Below are 20831 nucleotides of genomic sequence, written 5' to 3' on the forward strand. Positions count from 1 at the left end.
AATTTTCAAAATTATCGTCATTCCTTCGTCCTTCGAATATTTTTTGATGACGTTATACATTTCTTACGAATGCTTTTAGTTTTTCTTTTATTTCAATATTCAGGATGTAATTATTATTTTAGATAATTATTCGATTCTACGCAAATGACCTAAATTCTTTTCGTTACTCAAGACCACGCGATTAGATCGATGAAATTTTTGTTGTATGTTACGTGTTGGATCGATACTAACCTTCTTATACGATTAATATCTATTTAATATTTTAATCAGAAATTATATGTAACATTTATAATACATTATTTTCAATTACGTATTATATCTTTGAAAAACATACATGTTTTTTTTCTACATAATTGTCAATGGATCCTCTTAGAGTATGTTCGCATTTAATCGAAATAAATGATTTTTTTAAATTTTTATAAAAAATATGGATATTAATTTTATCGAGATAACGAATTATAAAATTATAAACACGGATTTATCAATCGTTTCAAAGGAGCACCAAATATTAGTTAATATTATAATGTATGTATGTTTTCCAAAAAAAGTCACGTGTGTAATAAAGTAAAAGAAATAATACTTTGAAAATGTCACGGTGGTGTAACTTGAAATTATATCTCACCATGAGGAGTCCTAAACATACGGAAATAATATTAAATTATTTGAAGCTTGGAAAGGATGGTAGAATCAGGGATACATTCTGTCAGTATGGTAGAGGTTATGGACAGTTTTGCTATATTCTAGAGAAACAGGCTTATCCATTATGTAAATTGATAGATGCATTCTATACAAAGTGTAATCCATTAGTTTTTAAGTATATAACTGGTTCACTCAGAATAGGAAAGAGTGATACGAATCAAAGCCGTTATAAAAATCTAGGATTAATATTAGGAGGTATTGGCCTTGTCACAGCTTTGTGTGATTCTCCTGATTTTACTAGAGGTAAAATATTATGTAGTATTTGACTATAAAATGTATCACATTTTAATATTATTTCTATTTCTAACATTTATATACATTTTATGTGATCTAGAAAAGCGTTTCTTTCGTGCAGCACAATATGGCAATATACCAGAACTTAAAAAAGTATGTAAATGAATTTTTGATTGTTGCATGTATTAAAGAAATGGAGTTATTTTGTTGTATTTCATTATACAGGCATTGTCAGATGGTATCGATGTGAATGAGAGACATCCATTGGGTTGGACTGCTTTACAAGCAGCAGCAATAAATGGAAAGGGAGATGCAGTTAAATTTTTGATAGAAAAAGGTGCTGACTTAAATGCAGGAGACAATTTTATTAATGTTTATAAAACTGCTACGCAAAAAAGTTTACACATAAGAGAAGGTATTTTCAATAAAATTAATTATTAATATTTATGATGTAAATTAATAAATAATTATATTTTTAATGGCATCAAAATAATCTTTAGTATTTGAGAGAAGATCAGATGAATTCTTTGATGGATTGAACAGTAAAGCTACATTTCATGGTTTCACAGCATTACATTATGCTGTACTAGCTAATTCTAAAAGTTGTGTAAAGGCATTATTAGATGCAGGAGCAAATCCTACTGTTGAAAATGATGCAGGACATCGACCAGTAGAATACACAAAGGAAGGAGAAATTAAAGAAATGCTTATCAAATATGCTATAATGTTTGATGAAATTTTGAAAGAAAAAGTATATATATATCTAAAAAAATAATCATAAATATTCTGTTGTTTGATATGTATATTCTTTGAGAATTTTTGGAATTCTACCCATAATTTTGATCATTAACTTTAGGAAGCAGAAGAACGGCGTAGATTTCCATTGGAACAACGTCTTAAACAGCACATTGTTGGACAGGAAGGACCAATTTCTATTGTTGCATCTAGTAAGAAAATATAACTTTTTAATTTATATAAAATATATTTTCCTTTCAAATAAATATAAAATATGTATCATTATTCATTAAGCTATTAGGAGAAAAGAGAATGGTTGGATAGATGAAGAACATCCATTGGTATTTTTATTTCTTGGTTCATCTGGAATTGGAAAAACTGAGTTGGCTAAACAATTAGCAGCATACATTCATAAAAATAAATCAGGTGGCTTTATTCGCTTAGATATGTCTGAGTATCAAGAGAAACACGAAGTTGCTAAATTAATTGGTGCACCACCAGGGTATATTTATATATATATTTTCTAACCCTTATACTAATTTTTCATGTCTAATTTTTATGTTCTGTTTCTTTTTTTTTTTTTTTTTTTGTTTAGATATGTAGGGCATGAAAGTGGTGGTCAATTAACAAAGTTATTAAAAAAATGCCCTAATGCTGTTGTATTATTTGATGAAGTTGATAAAGCACATCCCGATGTCTTAACAGTACTATTACAATTATTTGATGAGGTATAATTAATAAACGTTATTAGTAAATATTTAATTAGATATTAAAAAATGATCTGATAATTAATATTTATAATTCAATAGGGAAGATTAACCGACGGTAAAGGAAAAACGATTGAATGTAAGAATGCTATATTTATAATGACATCAAATTTAGCAAACGAAGAGATCGCAGAATATGCCATTCAGCTTCGCGAAGAAGCAAACCGTTTATTGTCTCAAAGACTCGATAAAAATTCGAACGAAGATCAAGAACCAGAACATATTGAAATATCACGTAATTTTAAAGATCAAGTGGTACGATTAATTTTTTATTTTAATATAAAAAATATTAAAATAATTTTAATTTGTTAATTAAATTATTATTCATATAGGTACGACCGATATTGAAAGCGTATTTTCGAAGAGACGAATTTTTGGGTAGAATAAATGAAATTGTTTACTTCTTACCATTTTCTAGAGCAGAATTATTAAAATTAGTAGCTCGAGAATTAGAGGCATGGGCTGTACGTGCACGTGAAAGGCATATGATAGAATTAAAATGGGAGAGAGATGTTTTATCAGTATTAGCTGATGGATATGATTCTCATTATGGTGCACGTTCGATTAAGTATGAAGTTGAAAGACGTGTAGTCAATCAATTGGCTGCTGCTCATGAACGAGGACAAATTGGTATATATATATTAATATTTTTATTTGCAAATTAATTAAATTAATTCAATCTCATAATATATATATATATATATATAATGCATTATAGCAAAGGGATGTTGTGTGTTACTTAAAGCAAAGTGGCATGAAAATGGAGCAAGTATATGCCTTTCCGTTAGGTCAAAAGGAGTAAAAGATTTTGTGGAGATCGCCGAAACCGATAATTTAGTTAAAAATGTAAATTCTTTGATCTAATTTGAAATTATTTCAGATTATTTAAGAAATATAAATAGACCATAGATAGACCAATATAATGATACAATTGACTTAATAATATGTGATAAAAATGAGATGAGATTTTTTTTCATTGCACTGTAACTAGTCATACAATTTCGAACTAAGATAAAACTGTATATATATATATATATTTAATTTCAAAGATTTTTCTCTACAACGTTCTTTTCGTGCTTTTTAACGCCATCACTTTTGACAGATATAATAAATGTTCCATTAGTTTAGGTAGAACATAGTATATTATTTTTTCAATTTCTTCTTTCTATTCACATGGCTTTTTATAAATTAATTAGTATGATATATATATGCGCTCGAAGATTATTTGAAATGACATAATTAGAATTTCTTGCTTAATGATATCCAAGAAAATAAATTGATTGTTGTATACATTATTATTATAATCACTTTAATAAAACATGATTTCCTGCATTTTTTTTTTGAAATATTTTTTTCTTTTTTTTTTTTTTTTTTAAGATATCTATATATATATAAAAAAAAAAAAACTCCACAAATACATCCACGATTTACCATGTAAATAATATATTCTTTATTACGAATAAAATTACGATAAGGATACATTACAAGAAAAATATAGATTACACATTACATGTAAGATACATTACTGTACGTACCAAGATGATATAAGATATTATTCGTAAGAAATCCACAAAACCAAGTTGTGGAGAATAGTTTTTCTATTTCTCCCTTCTGTTTTTGTTTTTTGTATTTTTTTTTTTTTTTTTTTCGCTCGTTTTCCTTTAATTTGCAATTACAATATAGAAGAAGTTAAAACGTAATTCTTTTTTTTTTTCTTTCTTTTTTTTCTTTTTTTTTTTCTTTTATGTTCATCATTTTTTATATTTGACAATCGATAGAATAAAAAGCAGTTCCATTTGATAGAATATTCTTGACATATACAATTAACATGCTGACGGTATTTCACTATACAGTGCAAGGCAAATTCAGGTCCGACCAACGGGGTGTCTATCGATTTAGAAATTATTAACGCTTTCTTCTTCTTCTTCTATTTTTTTTTTTTCTTTTTTTCTCTTTACAAAGTTCCTGTAAAGGATATCAAGGGTAATATATTTTTATAAAGGAACAATTTTTAATTATCGAAATTGAAATGAGATTTCTTTTTTTTTCCTTTCTTCGTAAGATCGTTTTTTTTTTTTATATATATATATATATATATAAAAAAAAAATAAAATTATTAAAAAACGTTTAAAGATAGAGAATAGTAGTTCGGTAGACACCCGGGATGATTGTTCATACGGCGGTAAACATATATATATCTCAAGTATATGTATATGCACGCGTTAATATGCGTGTATATATGTATATACGTGTAAATTTAATACAAACAGTATACCTCTCGCTGTATGTGTACGTAGAACAATAGAAATACTGTGTAAATATAAGTTTAAGCGTACAATTCGGACCGATTATTTCTCGACAATAAAGCGTCCCTCCATTTTTTTTTTCCTTTTTCTTTACTCTTCATCTTTATTTTTCATTAAGCCATTTCTTTTTAATTTTTTTCCTCTCCCATTTTTTTCTCCCACACGAAATTCCTTTGATATTACACAATTTTTGCGTTATATAATAATTGTACTCATATGTATAATATATATATATACACACACACACACATATATATATATATATATATATATATATAAATATATATATATATTTACTTATATATATTATACCCATTTTTATAATATGGATGATAACGATTATGTAATTTAATTCTTCTTCTTTTTCTTTTCTCTTGTTTTCATTTTACTTTTTTTTTTCTTCTTTTCTTTTCTTTTTTTTTTTTTTTTTCATTATTTTATAATGATCTCATTAGTCGCATTCGTGACCTTTTTCAGTCAAACGATTAAAAGATTCACACTCGAATCCTCTTAAGTTATAATAATAATATTTATGTGTTTTTTTTTTTTTTTGGATTTGAAAATATCTTTTTTTTTATGATATGACAGTTTGGTCAGAAAATTCATGCAACGAGATAAGACATATGTATATATATATATGTATAATCCTTCCAATAATTTTCTTTAAATCTTCCATTTTCTTTATTACACATCGTAATATCAATATGTTAAATCAATAAATTTTTGTTTTTTTTGTCCTTTTTTTTCTATTTTTATTATTATTTTTTTTCTTTTTTTTTTTTTTTTTTTTTTTTTTATTGAGATGGTATCTAGATCATCTTCCTTTAAATATTCCGACGACATGAATATGAATTAGTCTCGTGCTACACATTACAGTTTATGCATTTTTTTGTTGCTTTGCTTCGATAATTGTACGATTATTAACAATAACGACTTCCGATATATATGTATATTATATATATATTACATATTAATTCATATATATATATATATTACATATTAATTCATATATATATATATATATATATATATAATAATATTATAGCGAACAGTTAATAGTTTAATAGTTTATAATTTAATAATAATTAATAATAGTAATAATAATAATAATAATAATAATAATAATAATAATAATAATAATAATAATAATAATAATAATAATAATAATAATAATAATAATAACAATAATAATAATTATTATTATTATATATAATAATAGATACATTTACACGAGAGACATATATTTTTTTAGGCCTTCGAATTCGATAACAAGCCGTGTCTTTTCCGTGCGTGAATATTTTTTGTTGTAATTCCTTTCTTTTTTCTTTTTTTTTTTTTTTAATTGTTTTTTATTCTTTTTTGTTTTGTTTTGTTATAATTCCTTTCTCCTTCCTTCTTGTTATTTTATTAATATTCTTTGGAGGCCACACTTTTTGCACATTTAAGAAGGCTTAGGCCTAATTAAGTCGGTTTAAGTCTCCTGTAATTATGTTTATTTTTTTTATTCTGTTTTTCATTTATTTATTTATTTATTTATTTATTTATTTATTTATTTATTTTTTTTTTATTTATTTATTTTGAATTAAATACACATGCGATGAAAAGTAATATCGGACTTTCTTGTCGGACGTTTTATTAGAAATACTAAATGTTTTCATTGAAATGCGTTTTTAGCTTAAAATGATTTTTATCTTAAAACTTTAGTTTGTACGATTTACTTACGTTCGTAGTAAAATGGTACATGGTTTTTTTTTATCTCTCTTTTCTTTCTTTTTATCTTTTTTTTTTTTTTTTTTTTTTTTTTTTTCTTACGAAGATATTTTCATAACTTAATAATATACATATATCTTAATATATTAAATTAATTGAAATATATTAATAACAAAACGGGACCTTCAATCCATTTAAATTGTAGCAGATACATTTTCATTAATTACACGAATATGTTCTTATATTTAAATGATCAAGATTTAAAAAATCTCAATTTTCATAAGTTCACGGTTGATAATAAATCTGCTATAATATAATACATATACAATAAAATATATAATATTATATAATATATATTTTTTAAAATTGAACGTAACATAAACGTGATAATAATATAATTCAGAGAGATAATGGATTTTCAATAACATTAATTTCGAATCCTTTTCTTTTCTTACTTTTTTTTAACTTTTTCTTTTCTTTTTTTTTTTCTTTCTTTCTTTTTTCTTCTTCTTCTTCTTTTTCCTTTTTATTTTAGTTTTACATGTATAATAACACTACTTAGTTTTTATGTTTTATATCGTTATTCAACGATATTCCCTAAGGCTATCACAAAAGTGAACAAGGGATTATTTAGATTAGAGATTACGAGTATGGAGAAGAGGAGGAGATACATATTTTCCTTTGTTGATCGAATTATTGATTATGGTACCTGATAGTTTGGTATCGAACCTTGCTAATATGATAAAACACGTTCCTTTCATTTATCAATATCAGATCTTGATCAATTAATCTTTTAAATAATTTCTAAAGTTAATACGAAATTAATTGAATTAGATCTCTTCTTATTTTTTCATTTTTTCTTTTCTTTTTCTTTTTCCTTTCTTTTTTTCTTTTTTTTTTTCTCTCATTCTTTCTTCCTTTAAGGATATCGGAATTATATCTTTTTGGATTCTTCTATAAGAGATATTTCCCCAATTGGAAATTCTTTGATAAATATTCAACGATGACGTTTAAGAGTCTAATGAAAAAAACTAATGCAATGTATGCCACATGGCAATGGTCTTTCTTGGCGACTGAGTCATATGATGCCAATGTTCACGAGTCTGATTGGTACTACTTTCTGATCCTGATCTTGATGATACTGTAGCTGGTCCAACTATACAAGAGCCAACTATAGCATTTCCACCGATGAGTTCGCTGCTTGAATCTAAGACGCATACCTTTTATGAAAAGAAAATTAAATTTTTTATTGTCGAATTTACAGAAGAAAAACGTGTGTATTCTTATATATTTAATAGAATATTCTGCAATTTTTTTGAAATGATGTTACTCTTTCCTTTTTTTTTTCTTTCTCCTCCATTTTTTTTTTTTTTTTTTGAAGGAAAATCATTATTAAATTTTTAAGAAACGACATTACATACCTCGATCGCGGATGTTGCGAGAGAAGTCGCAGGAACATTGAAGGTCATTGCTTCGTTCCATACAGGACTCGTCGTTGCCTTTCTCACAGCAGTTTTCTTTTTCTTCTTTACTCTTTTATCACCGCAAAGTAGACTGACCTTTACGAATGGATCCAATGTTTCCTTTTCCTAAATATAATTTTTTTTCTTTTCAATGTCAAATGTCAAAGTTTTATTTATCAGTCAGAAATAGGAGAAAAATTAATGTATCTTAAAAAGTTAACAGATTCTCTTTTTCTTTTTCCTATAATTATTTATGTAATTAATAATTGTAATTGTCCCGCCTGCAAACATGCAACCATGCGGACATTGTCGATTATATTAATGGCGAATGCTATATATAGAAATTTTTTCTCATCCCTCACAGTATGCAACACCGTCATACATAATTTGTAAATATCGGTTACATACTCTACGGGATAAAAAAAGAGGTTGCTTATTGATAGATGGCGTTCACAGGCAATGAAATATTGCCTATGTCCAGGCGTCACATATATTTTTTTTTTTTTCTAAATTAATTATATCAATTAATTTTCTTTATGAACGCAATTAATTACCTGCGATGGGAATAAATTTCTTGCTTTGAGTATAACCACAGTGAGTCTTTCGGCACTGGGTAAATAAGAAAGCGAAAGAAGAACCTCTTGAATCTCCTCTGGTGGTTTTTTCTCACGTTCAATTTCGCCCCAAACTTCGATGGAAGATGAAGTAGAAGGTAATTCTAAACTGTCCATCGCGACCCTAACTGATCCTACAATGTCGTTTCTTGAGAAACGATCGTAATCGAATACCTATAATTTAAAAAATAAAAAAGACTGTGTCGGTCTTTTAATTAGGTTCCGATTAAAATTAAATTAAATATTTTTTATATTACAAAAATATTAGAATATAGCATTGATTAGATAGAAAAATTAAATAGAAAATAACAAAGTTGATGACCTGTAGAACCAACGTCTTGTCCTGTAATTCTTCATAACTGACCGGAAATTTAAAGTGTTGATCGAAAAAAGGATTAGGATCATTTCTATGAATCGGCGTTTGCCTCTTGCGTGTATCAACTTCAGGACTGAGTGTTAGTTTCACATAAGGATCGTTGAAACCACCTTGATCGCTGCCAGCTAGATCATGTGCTTCGATTAGATGAACGTGGAGATCGGATCGATCGAAATCATACTTCAAACGTAAATGCAATCGGCCGAGGCTTCTACCGGTTCTACAAAAAAAAAAAAAAAGAGATTTTTCACACACACACACACACACACACACACACACACACACATACATACATATATATATTTTTTTGTAATAATATATTATTACAAAAAAAGCTTTTGTTTTTTTAATCAATTCTTTCTTTTTTTTTTTTCTTTTTTTGTTTAATTCTCTTTGTGCCGATACATCGTACAAGATTATCTACACGTACTAGTTAGGCATTAAATAGTAATCAGCTTCTACGACAGTAGTTAAATTGTACTGCTTTAACGTGTACGCCATTTAATCGGTGATTTGATCTCCCACACTGTTTGAATATCGCTTAAATAAATTGACCATTTCCTGATGATCCAATTACTCTCTATATTATAGGAACAAACATGTATACCCTCTTTATTTCTCTCTTTCTTTCTCTCTCGTTCTCTTGTTGGAATTATTTATCGTAATAAAACATTACGATCATTGATATGTACGTGTATGTACATGTTAATGTTATTACATTAATTTATATTTGTCTTACCTTCGAGCGCTTAAAAATACTGGACCATCTCTTCTTTGATAAAGATCTGGTTGAAGCGAACCTAAAGGTGATGCTGGTGGTGCTGGACCACCATCGCTATTATAATTAAAATTATTAATTATATTTAGATTAATTTTAATTAATTTAACGTCGAATTGAAGATATTTCTAATATTTATTTTATCTTGTATTTACCTAATAGAAGCACGCGGAGGAGGAATGAGAAGTGGTGAAAGACAACGACTAGCTCTTGGCGTTCCTTGGATGCCACTAATCGAAGGACATCCGCAAGACGAACTAACGCCTGTTGCTAATGACGATAGAGAACTTTGTGAGGGTGAAGCATTTCCGCTGTGTAGACTTCCGGAATAACTCGCGGGACTTCCACATCTTGCATCCAGTGATGCTGTTCTTGCTGGTGATGGCGATCTATTGGAAAAGCAAATTGTTTGTTTAAAACAATTGTTAAAGGAGAGAAATAAAAAAGTAAAAAAAGAAAAAGGAAAAAGGAATCGTAATTCTTTGCAAATTGATATTTCTCAGATATAAAACAAACGTTCTGATAATATTCAAAGTAAATACCGTATATGATGATATATTGAAAATATATATGCGTATAATTATAATATTATATATAAAGGAAAAAGAAGAAAAAAAAAAGAAAGCAACAATGATTTCCTTCAACAAAATTTTCTCAATTTAATTATTTTGAAATTTAAACCAACATTTTGTGCATGATAATTTGTCTAACAAAATTCTACACCTTTCATCTCTCTATACTCTACTCTTTGAACTTCATGAACAATAGGATCACAAAAGCATTGTTCGTAATCGAGTTTCGAAAGTTAACAAATATCTCGCATATAACTAATATACTCCAAAGGTAATAATTTATTATTTACATTTTAAATACTTGTTCTTCTTTTTTCCTATTTTTTTTTTTTTTTATTTTTCTTTTTTCTTATATTATAATATTTTCACCGCAATAAAAGTTTTCTCGATAGAAGCAGAAACTATACTTAAAGGATTAATCTACTTACGTTTTTTAAAGTTTTTTTTTTGTTTTTTTTTTTTTTCTAGTTAACTTAAATAAGCTTAATAAACAAGAATGGTTTTTTTTTGTTTTTTTTTTGTTTTGTTTTTTTTTTTTTTTTAAAGAAAAAACAGAGGAGTTACTTAAGTCCTAATATAAAGGGTGGACCCCCTTAAGGTGGACAAAAGTTTCTCGATGATATTAAAAAAATCGATTACTACTTAAAAACTTCTATATTAACTTGAAAAATGTCTTGAAAAAGAGTAATTGTTTTTTAAAATCGCGTAAGATTTTTTGGCCCAGTCTATATAGACGAATGAATATTCATTTCGCAAGTGGATATATAAATAAATAGATTATATGCATAAATACATAAATATATATATATATATACATATATATATATAAATATATATATGTAAAAGTAAAATGGGGTTAGCACGTTTTACGTTATCTGAAATTGGATCGGCCAATCATCATTCTTATCGTGTATCGCCATCAAAAAGTTTAATGCCAGCTGGAGTAGCTATTTCCCTGTTCGGTCGTTCGTGTTTAACAGCAAGTCCTAGCCTAATAGACACACCCACGCGACTCATTATATCTTGCCGGACATCTAATGCACCAACCGAGATTGAATATCTACCGTCCATCAGTGATATTAAATGACCTCGAAGGAGAAGAATGAAAAGGCGCTCCATCTTAGTTCCACTTCGAACTTCAATAAAATCTATTTAAATCATTTCGCATAATCGTATATTTTTATTACAATATCTTAACAAACTCAAATATTATTAATTATTCTCTAATTGAATAATTCTAATCACAATTTCTATTCAATTATATTATAGGATGTGCCAATATGTATATAAAACTTGTCAATTATTTATTCGATTTTTCTCCTTTACATTAGATCGAACAAGTTTTAATGATGGACTATAGAGATTATTTTTTGTTTTGTTTTGTTTTTTTTATTTTTCTTCATTAATTGGTAAAAGTAAATAAAAATTCTTTTAAGAGAATTTAAATTTTAATAATTAAATATCCCCTATGATATAGGCAATCCTCCAAGCATTGTTGATAATGTTCTTTGCGGGCGCCATCTATCAGTAAGAAACTTTTTTAAACCCCATAGAGTATGCAACACCGTCATACGTAACTGTACTCATTGATTGCATACTCTATATTCTCTAGGTTTCATTATTGACATTTATAAATAAATAAATTAATTATCAAAGTAAATGAATTAATAATTTTTTTTATAGAAAATAATTAATAATAAAGCGTTGCCTATTGATCATTATGGTTTATAGATTGTAAAATTACCATCTTAAGAGCTTTTTTACAATTTGAAAAAAAAAAAAAAAAAAAAAAAAAAAAAAGAAAAAAAATGAGCCTAAAAAGTCTTGCAAAAAGAGATGATCTACGTTCAATGTCAGTTTTAAGAACTTTCCTTGGCTTACCCTGTATTAAACCCAAAATTATATTTTTCATATCAAATCAAATTACTTGAAAAGAAAAATTGATTATATTTCTAGAACGAGCTTTCAATGAAAATGAAAAGTAAAATTTAATTTCTAATAGCTCGATTAGAAATAAAAAGGAATTTAATGAATTAACCTTGAACTTCTGCTAGGTGGATATGAAGAAGCGGCGTGTAAAGGATCATGATGATGATGATGATGATGATGATGGTGATGATGTTGTTGCTGATGATGACGTCCATCGGGTCCGAACGCTTTGATTTGAGGGGAAGAACCACGATGAGGGGAAGGACCTGAGGCACCTTCTTGAGAACTTTGCGAGCTGACAGATGAATTTCTTCCATGGGCTCGTCCACTTCCACTTCCCCCACTACCACACGGATAACTACGACTTTGATGGGGTAATCCTCCTAAAATATAATTATTCGAATTTTTTTATCTTTCCAATCGATTTATAATCATACCGATCGATATAATGATGTGAAAAATATATGATTAGAAATTTTTATTAGAAAACAGAAAAAGGAAGAAAAAAAAAACGTAGAAAAAATGTTATTTTCTGATTATTAGAATGATTTACGATAAATTCATATAAAAACCAATGTACAAGTGAGAGGAGATAAATCAAATAGTAATAAAAAAAGAAAAAAAAATGCTTTAATAAAAACGTCGTTCGAAAATTTATGTTGTTTGAATTTGATTGTCAAAATTTCACATTAAATATCTTTTAAAGGCCAAAAAAAAAAAAAAACAAATTGTATAAAATAGTTACGTCGTATAACTCTTACATAGAAAGTAGAAATGGAAAAATTTTTATTAATTTGCGACTTAGTTTTTCTTCATTCTTTCTTTCCTTTAATTATTATTATTATTTAATTCATTGATAAATAAAAATTCTTTCGCTATACTTTTCTTATCTCATTCTTATGATTGATCATATATTTTATCGATTTTCATCTCTTTCCTTGATTAAGATTTATATCATAAATCGTTTGATCTTTTTCATTTTTAATTATTTATTTTTATTTTTCTGTTTTCCCCTAATTATTTTATAATATTTTCGTGAATTTCAATCGTTATAAGTTTCAACACGCAAATGCGAATACGATTAATAAATTTTATTGATGGAAAGTTAAAATGGACTAGTCGTTCTTTCAATTTAATGGCAACAAACAAATCGAAAAATATTAATATATATATATATATATACACATACACACATGTATATACGATAAATGAATGAAATATATTTGCAAATATATAAAATACATCTAATAAAATTTTACCGTCAAACTAGGAGGTTTCAAACTCATTTATTTTTATCGATCTCTTCGTATCCGATTTATTTATTTTTTTCTTTTAATAAATATAAAATAAAAAATTTAAAAATATATTTTTAATCGTCTTATATATACATACATACATACACACACACATATATATATATATATATTTCTCTAAAAAAAAATATTTCAAAATGTTACAGGTCAGGGAAGAGAATACGTTTGATAAAGAATTTACACGTACAAATGCATATTTTTTACGTCGTTATTTTCCTTAGAAACGACCTACCCCTTTTTTTACAGTGCATAAAAATTGCCTGCAACGTGGTGCACACTTTTTATAACGGGGATATGAAACATAACGCTCGTAAACAGTGCCAAGTGGCGCACCGTGAGCTCGTAAAAATCTAAATATGAAAGATAATCGAGAGAGCGTAAAACTTCGGGGACATAGTTATCGCGTGGGAAGGACGAAAAGAGAGAGAGAGAGAGAGAGAGAGAGAGAGAGAGAAATTAAAAAAAAAAAAGAATAAAGATAGGGAAAAACAAGGAGACGAAAAAATAAAAACAAATATCTTCTTCTTTTTTTACGCTTGACCAAGGTTACTTACTATATAAAAAAATTTATTTGTAATAAAAATGAATTCTTGAAAATAATCAAAATGATTATGGTAAATGTTTGATATAAACTTTAATATTATTTAGAAAGAATTGTTTATTCGAAATAATTGTAATAAAATTAGAATCGTATATGTATGACAGAAGCATTTGATGAAAAAAAAAAAAAAAAAAAAAAAAAAAAAAAAAAAAAAAAAGAAATTTCTCATCATTTAAATACTAGTTAAAAATAAAAAATGGATACCTGATTCGACCATTACGGGTGATGGTTGTATAGTATGTTGTTCCTTGGCGACGTTGAATTCCTAAAAATATAAAAAAGAAAAAAGTTCTTTGTTAATAAAGCTAAAGACAAAGACAAGAAGATACAAGAGATCGAAGGGATAAAAGGGATTATAATAATTTTCTAAATCAATTAATATCTAATATTATCACCCCTTAGGAAATTGAAACATCTCTCTCTCTCTCTCTCTCCCTCTCTCTCTCCCTCTCTCTCTCTCTCTTTCTTTTCCCATACGATTTTCTTTATCAAAGATAAATAAATTAACGTATGAATAAACTCGTTCGTTAATTGGTCAATTAATTGGAAATCGAATATCATTGGATTGGAGAATTAGCAGGTATTATTCTTGCATGATTTGTCACTAAAATTAATCACCAATAGGGAAAGAGAGAGAGAGAGAAAGAGAAAAAGAGAGAGACAGAGAGAGAGAGAGAGAGAGAGACAGAGAGAGAGACAGAGAGAGAGATTTTATATATATATTTCTTTTTTAATTAAAATTGAAGCATATATTACGTATCAGAAAATTTTATCGAGTATTCATTCATTTTCTACACATTTAATTATTTATATATATATATATATATATATATATATATATATATATATATAAAATTATTTTTAAATTACTGAAACGAAAGAAATTACGAAGATTAGAAAAATGTTTCTTATCTTTTCTCTATTTAATATCTCCTTTTAGTTCTCTTCTTATTCTTCGAAACACTCATGACGTCTGCAACGAATTACCACCACTATTCTTCGGGACCCTTATAACTCACCCTTACGACCAATAATTTCCAACTAGTTGCGAGATAATCGTGGTAATTAAAGCGAATCGAGCAAATTATCGGAATCGGTCTTTCGTAAATAGAAAATAGTAAATAGAAAATAGAAAAGAGAAAATAGTAAAGAAATATAAGCAAATAAAAAATAAGAGAACGCAAAATTAACTATCGAATTGGTTGTATTAGTCGAGGTTGCGACAATGATGTTTGATAAAAAGGTGGGCCAAAAAAAAAAAAAAAAAAAAGAAAAAAGAAAAAAAAGAAAAAAAAAGAAACAAGAAAAAAAGAAAAAGAGAAAACGCAGAGAGAGAAAAAAGGGAAAAGGAAATTTTTGATTTTGCTGAAGTGAATCGATCATCGTCGTTATCTCCGTCACGTGTCGAAAAGAACCGAAGAAATGCGTACTCTTGACCCAGTTGCAGACGATCTTTTATCACACTTGGGAATCGTCATTATGTATTTTCATCCTCATCTCCCCCACCCTCTTCGCTTACCCCGACATTACTATTATCCCCTTACTCCCTTCATCGCCGAAGAAGTCGTTTAATCCTCCTGGGAAAGCTCGGGAAGACTCGTTATACAATTTTTTTTCTTCTTTTTTCTGTCTTTTTTCCTTCTTTTTTCTTTTTTTTTATCTGATGATGTATATACACCTTCTCACCCCCTGTTTTGTGTGTGTGTGTGTGTGTGATTTTTTTTCCTTTTTTATTATCTTCCCCCGCATAATAAATCTCGATAGGTAGATACCTCTCTTTTGAATCTTTTTTCCCCACTTTATTTCTAACCAAACATTTTGTTAAAAATCGTAATGATAATAATAACAATAACAACAACAACAACAACAACAACAATAACAACAACAACAACAACAACAACAACAACAACAACAACAACAACAACAACAACAATAATAATAATAATAATAATAATAAATTTAAAGTTAATTCCGTAAACTTCCTTTGAAGTTTAACATTAAAATATTATTTTTATATATATATACATATATATATAAATTTTTTAATATTTTAACGTTGTTCTAATTTCATCAGAGAATCATTCATACTAATTAGTACTGATAGCTTTTTTCCATTGAGAAAATTCCCCAAAGATCCATTATTGTTATATACTTGTTATATAAATTTTTTTGCTCCGATCACGTGACCTTGGGAAAAGATTAACATTTACTCAAATCAAACATTTCTCTAGCCTGACCTAATCTACCTTCCTTCCTTCCTTACGTATCTTTCGTGCGTTTCTTCTTTTCTTTTCTTTTTTTTTTTATTCTTTCTCTTCTTTCCTTTTTTCTTTTATTCTTTCTCTTCTTTTTTTTTTTTTTTTTATTCTTTCACTTTTTTTTTCTTTGACTTCCTTTATATTAACCTTACCTCGTTGTATGACGATAAAAACGTCTACGGTATCTTTACGTTCAGATAATAAATCTTCGTTATCGCGTGTTTGAAGAGAGAAAGACATATAGTGAGAAAGGGTTTGGGAAAGGGGGAGGAAGATTTGAGAAAAATTCACGTTAAGCTTGGACTGACTATATAACGTGTCTTTACTACTGTCCTACGATATCTTGTTCATGTATCAATCATTCTCAGATCAAACGTCTTTCTGCAATTTTATATTTGATAATATGTCATTAATATTTTTAAACTATCAATTATATTGAATAATTCTCTCATTGTCATTAGATCAAATGATAATATTGCTTGTAGATAAATAATACTTTGTAGAAATATTTAAAAAAAAAAAGGAATCGATAAACTCTTCTTGCTTTTGTTTATTTTTTCTTCTTTTTATTAAATTAAATTGCAATTTTTAAATATCATTATTTCATATAAATTTTCTTTCTCTTCTTTCTTTTTTTTTTTTTCTTCGAAACTGATCATAAATATAAAATCATGAATAACTCTCTCTCTCTCTCTCTCTCTCTCTCTTTCTCTTTCGAGGAATCAAAAAGATAATAAGTGTTATGGCAAAGAAAGATCAGAACACGAATTCGAATTTCGACGTTCTGGAAAATGTCGAATAGTAAAGGTAATGTTGGAAGGTAGAGGGGCGAGGTCGCTGGAAGCTGCTTTTCACGGGTCGATACTCTGAGCAAGCGGAGCAGGTCCTGTGGTTACGCCCACCGAACTCAAATATCAAATCTTTTGCGCGCTTTTCTTTTTTTACTTTTTCTTTATGTCCTCGTTAACTTTTCATCATCTTCAAAGATTTATTTAACAATCGATCGTTCGAAATCCCAACTTTCGACATATTAATTCATTAACGTTTAAAAATGATTTTATTGAAAATAAAGAAAAAGAAATGAAAATGAAAAGATACAACTTGAAAATATTGATCAAACGAATAGAATTTTTTATACAAAGTGATTAGTATAATTTTTTAATGAAAATACCGAATGAAAATCATTTGGAAACATTTAAATATAAAGTAATTAAAAGTCATGTAAGAAAGAAGGAGATTGAGAATTGCGAATGATGTTAAATTGAGAAAAATATGTTCGTGTGATAGCGAGGCTTATCGTGTCACGTAGAACATTAATAATGTACTTTACGATCGTCAGAATAAAGGATTATATACAGAGATAGATACCTACGTATCTATACACATACACATACACACACAAACAGAGACAGATAGACAGACAGATAGATAGACAGACAGACGGACAGACAGATGTATAGTATTCACATATTCAACGTGACAAATACAATGAAAAAGGATTCTCGCTCGATCTATCTTCCATCCATAGCACAATGGTTGCAAAGCCATGAAGTGTGATAGTATCCCCGTGAAACCACACGAGTGTTTTTGCAACGAAGTTTGTATCATCGGGAAAGTAGAGGTATGCTATGGGATACAAACAAATCGTTTTCCATGAGAAAATATTCTGGAGAGAGAAAGAGAAAGAGAGAAAGAAAGAAAGAAAACGAGAGATAGATAGATCGAAAAGTAATAGGAAATGGAGGGTTGAATTTTATCGTGATTCCATTTATAAAAGTTTTCAACTTTTCATTTGACTTTTCTTTTTTACATCCGATCAAACAAACTTTATAATTATAGATCCTAGAAATAATTAGCTTTCCCCCCTCTCTCTCTCTCTCTCTCTCTTTCTCTCTGTCTCTCTTGTCGTTAATTGGTAAAAAAGTAAATATATAATTCTTTTAAGAAAATTTAATAATTAATACGCCTGACGGTAGGCAATACTTCAGGCATCGTCGATAATGTTGCTTGCGAGCGCCATCTATCAGTAAGCAACATTTTTATCCCTCAGAGTGCATATGCAACTCCATTATACACACATGCAGACATCGGTTGCATACTCTATGGGATAAAAAAAAAGTTGCTTACTGATAGATGGCGCTTGTAAGTAACATTATCGACAATGTCTGGAGGGTTGCATATATCTGAAGGGTTGCTTCGTTATTAATATTGACGTATAAATAAAATTATGTAACAGATGAATCGTTGCATTGTTTTTTTATGAAAAAAAAAAGAAAAAAAAAATTAGTAATAAAGTGTTGTTTAATGATCATTCTTATTTATAAATGAAGATTCTCGTTTTATCTCTTACTTAAAATAATAATAATAATAATAATAATAATAATAATAATAATAATATATTAATAATAATTATATATTATATAATTATTATTATTATATAATTATTATATATTATATAAAATATATTAATAATAATAATTATTATTATTATTATTATTTAAAAAATTGATAAAAAAAGAGAAAGAATAAAGATATTGTAAATAGTTAGATTTTCATAGTTTTTCATAGAAAATTCCTAGTCCATGTTAATCATCCTTTACGATGAACAAAGCGACGCAAATAAAGGAATGATCTTATTTACAGTTTCTCGTCCACCCTGTTTACGTCGTTCGCTGCATACGACCCCAAGAAGTTTCTTCAGAGAATTGTAGGTTACTGTTTTTTCCAGACAAACAATTCCATTTTTCTCTTTTTGACTTTCGTCGCGTTCTATACGTAGACTACCGGTCTCATACAGAGTTCTATACTGAAAAACAGAAAACGTCCTCATTCTGTTAAGAAGAAAAAAGAAAGAAAGATGGTTGTGACATTAATTAATTTCATTTTGAAATGATACAATATTCTCTTTTCTTTTCTTTTTTTTCTTTCTTCTTTTCTTTCTTTCTTCTTTTCCTTTTTTTTTTTTTTCCTATAATTTTATTACGACATTCACGGCTTTTATCGATCACAAAATATACATACGCATTTTATGCTGAACCTAACATATATATACATTTTATTTTATTTTAACAATTATAAATTTTATACTTTTTTAACAAAATTTATCATTGTCATTATGTCCGTTTTATATTTTTATTGCAGATCTTCTGGTCAAAAAAAAAAAGAAAAAAAAAGAAAAAAAAGAAAAAAAAAAAAGAAAAAAAGAAAATCGATAGAAGTAATGGAATTAAATTATAATAGAGAGATATACTTATTATCTATGATAGTTATTGAAAAATTCATGCTAGTTAAGCGATCGTTTTTGGAAAAATCCGATGCATTTGACTCGCCACGATTTATAATTTACACATCAAAATGTTTCTTTGCTCGATATCATTTCGCTCATGATATATAACTGTCTTTCCTCTCTCTCCCCCGCCACCCCTTCTCCCTCTCTCTCTCTCTCTCTCTCTTTTCCTCTTTATCTTCGTTTCCCTTGAGGTACGTTTTACTCTCGTATTCAATAGCACAACGTTTAATAATTCCATCGTTCTATACAAGTTCTATGCAGTTTGACGTCTAATATTACAATACAACGAAGTTCGTTGTCGATAGAGGAGCTGAGCTTCATACGAGATTTGTTATCTATTTATTGTACCGCTCGATATTTCTCCTCTGTCTCATACACATAGACACAAATATACATACATTATCAACATGCATATGCATCAAAACGACACGTTTATCGATAAATTTTATATATTAAATACTTTTAATGATTTATTATCCAAATTTTTCGCAATATTCTTTTCCATTTATTTTTATAATTATTATACAAATTTTCACAAAATATTTAAATGTGTATATATATATATATATATATATATTTAAATAATAATATCCAATGAACAAATGATATCTTCGTTTCCTTACACGAGAAAGTATCGTTTTGTGAATCGAATAAAGCAAAGGTAGGAGTCAGGCATTAGGCGTACGAGCAAATCTGGTTAGATCAATTTCCTATCCTTGGTAAGACACGCGATGAGAACTTTACCTCAGAATTGTTCTTGAGAAGTCGGTTATTACTATTTAATGCACAGTAGATGCGTTTAGATATTAGTGAAAGAATGAGACAAAGACAAAAAAAAAAAAAAAAAGAAAAAAAAAAGAAAAGAAAAAAAAATTTTAATAAAATCAAATGGAACGAAGAAGAATGAATTATGATGATTATTTCGAGAACGAAGATATAAACGATGAGTGCTCGATGATAATGATAGTTGGATAAATAAGAGAATAAAAGAAAAGTAAACAAGCCGGCGAAGGATTAATTATTACTAATTAATAAACGTGTTGATAGTGACAATAATAGGTAAATAATGAAGATGAATGAAAGATATAATATTGTTTAGCATAAAAGCTCGATAAGAATGATCGTAAGAAAAAATTTAATAATGAAAATTTGTTAAAAATAAAAATAGAAATGTTATTGTCTATAAA

At 27.6% G+C, this 20831-nt stretch overlaps 2 protein-coding genes across 2 annotated transcripts in view; one reads left to right on the top strand and one right to left on the bottom strand.

The window, feature by feature from the left end:
* The first annotated feature begins 2 nt into the window (after positions 1–2).
* On the top strand, positions 3–3767 carry LOC124429272 (caseinolytic peptidase B protein homolog). The gene is made up of 10 exons (XM_046974319.1): positions 3–942; positions 1034–1086; positions 1159–1348; positions 1434–1684; positions 1790–1880; positions 1963–2170; positions 2264–2396; positions 2478–2690; positions 2768–3065; positions 3154–3767. The coding sequence occupies exons 1-10, from the start codon at positions 588–590 to the stop codon at positions 3297–3299; spliced, it is 1938 nt and encodes a 645-aa protein (XP_046830275.1). The 5' UTR covers positions 3–587; the 3' UTR covers positions 3300–3767.
* A 3099-nt stretch (positions 3768–6866) lies between these two features.
* The window catches only part of LOC124429249 (synaptotagmin-6), a 39081-nt gene continuing 25116 nt past the window's right edge, over positions 6867–20831 (bottom strand). The window contains exons 3-10 of the mRNA XM_046974286.1: positions 14302–14362; positions 12293–12566; positions 9838–10071; positions 9644–9739; positions 8851–9124; positions 8469–8702; positions 7873–8040; positions 6867–7671 (exon numbers count right to left, since the gene is read on the bottom strand). Of these exons, the coding sequence (XP_046830242.1) occupies positions 7483–7671; positions 7873–8040; positions 8469–8702; positions 8851–9124; positions 9644–9739; positions 9838–10071; positions 12293–12566; positions 14302–14362 (1530 nt within the window). The 3' untranslated portion in view covers positions 6867–7482. The remainder of the gene's footprint in view (positions 7672–7872; positions 8041–8468; positions 8703–8850; positions 9125–9643; positions 9740–9837; positions 10072–12292; positions 12567–14301; positions 14363–20831) is intronic.

Source organism: Vespa crabro, chromosome 14 (genome assembly GCF_910589235.1).
Source record: "Vespa crabro chromosome 14, iyVesCrab1.2, whole genome shotgun sequence".
Lineage (NCBI taxonomy): Eukaryota > Metazoa > Arthropoda > Insecta > Hymenoptera > Vespidae > Vespa > Vespa crabro.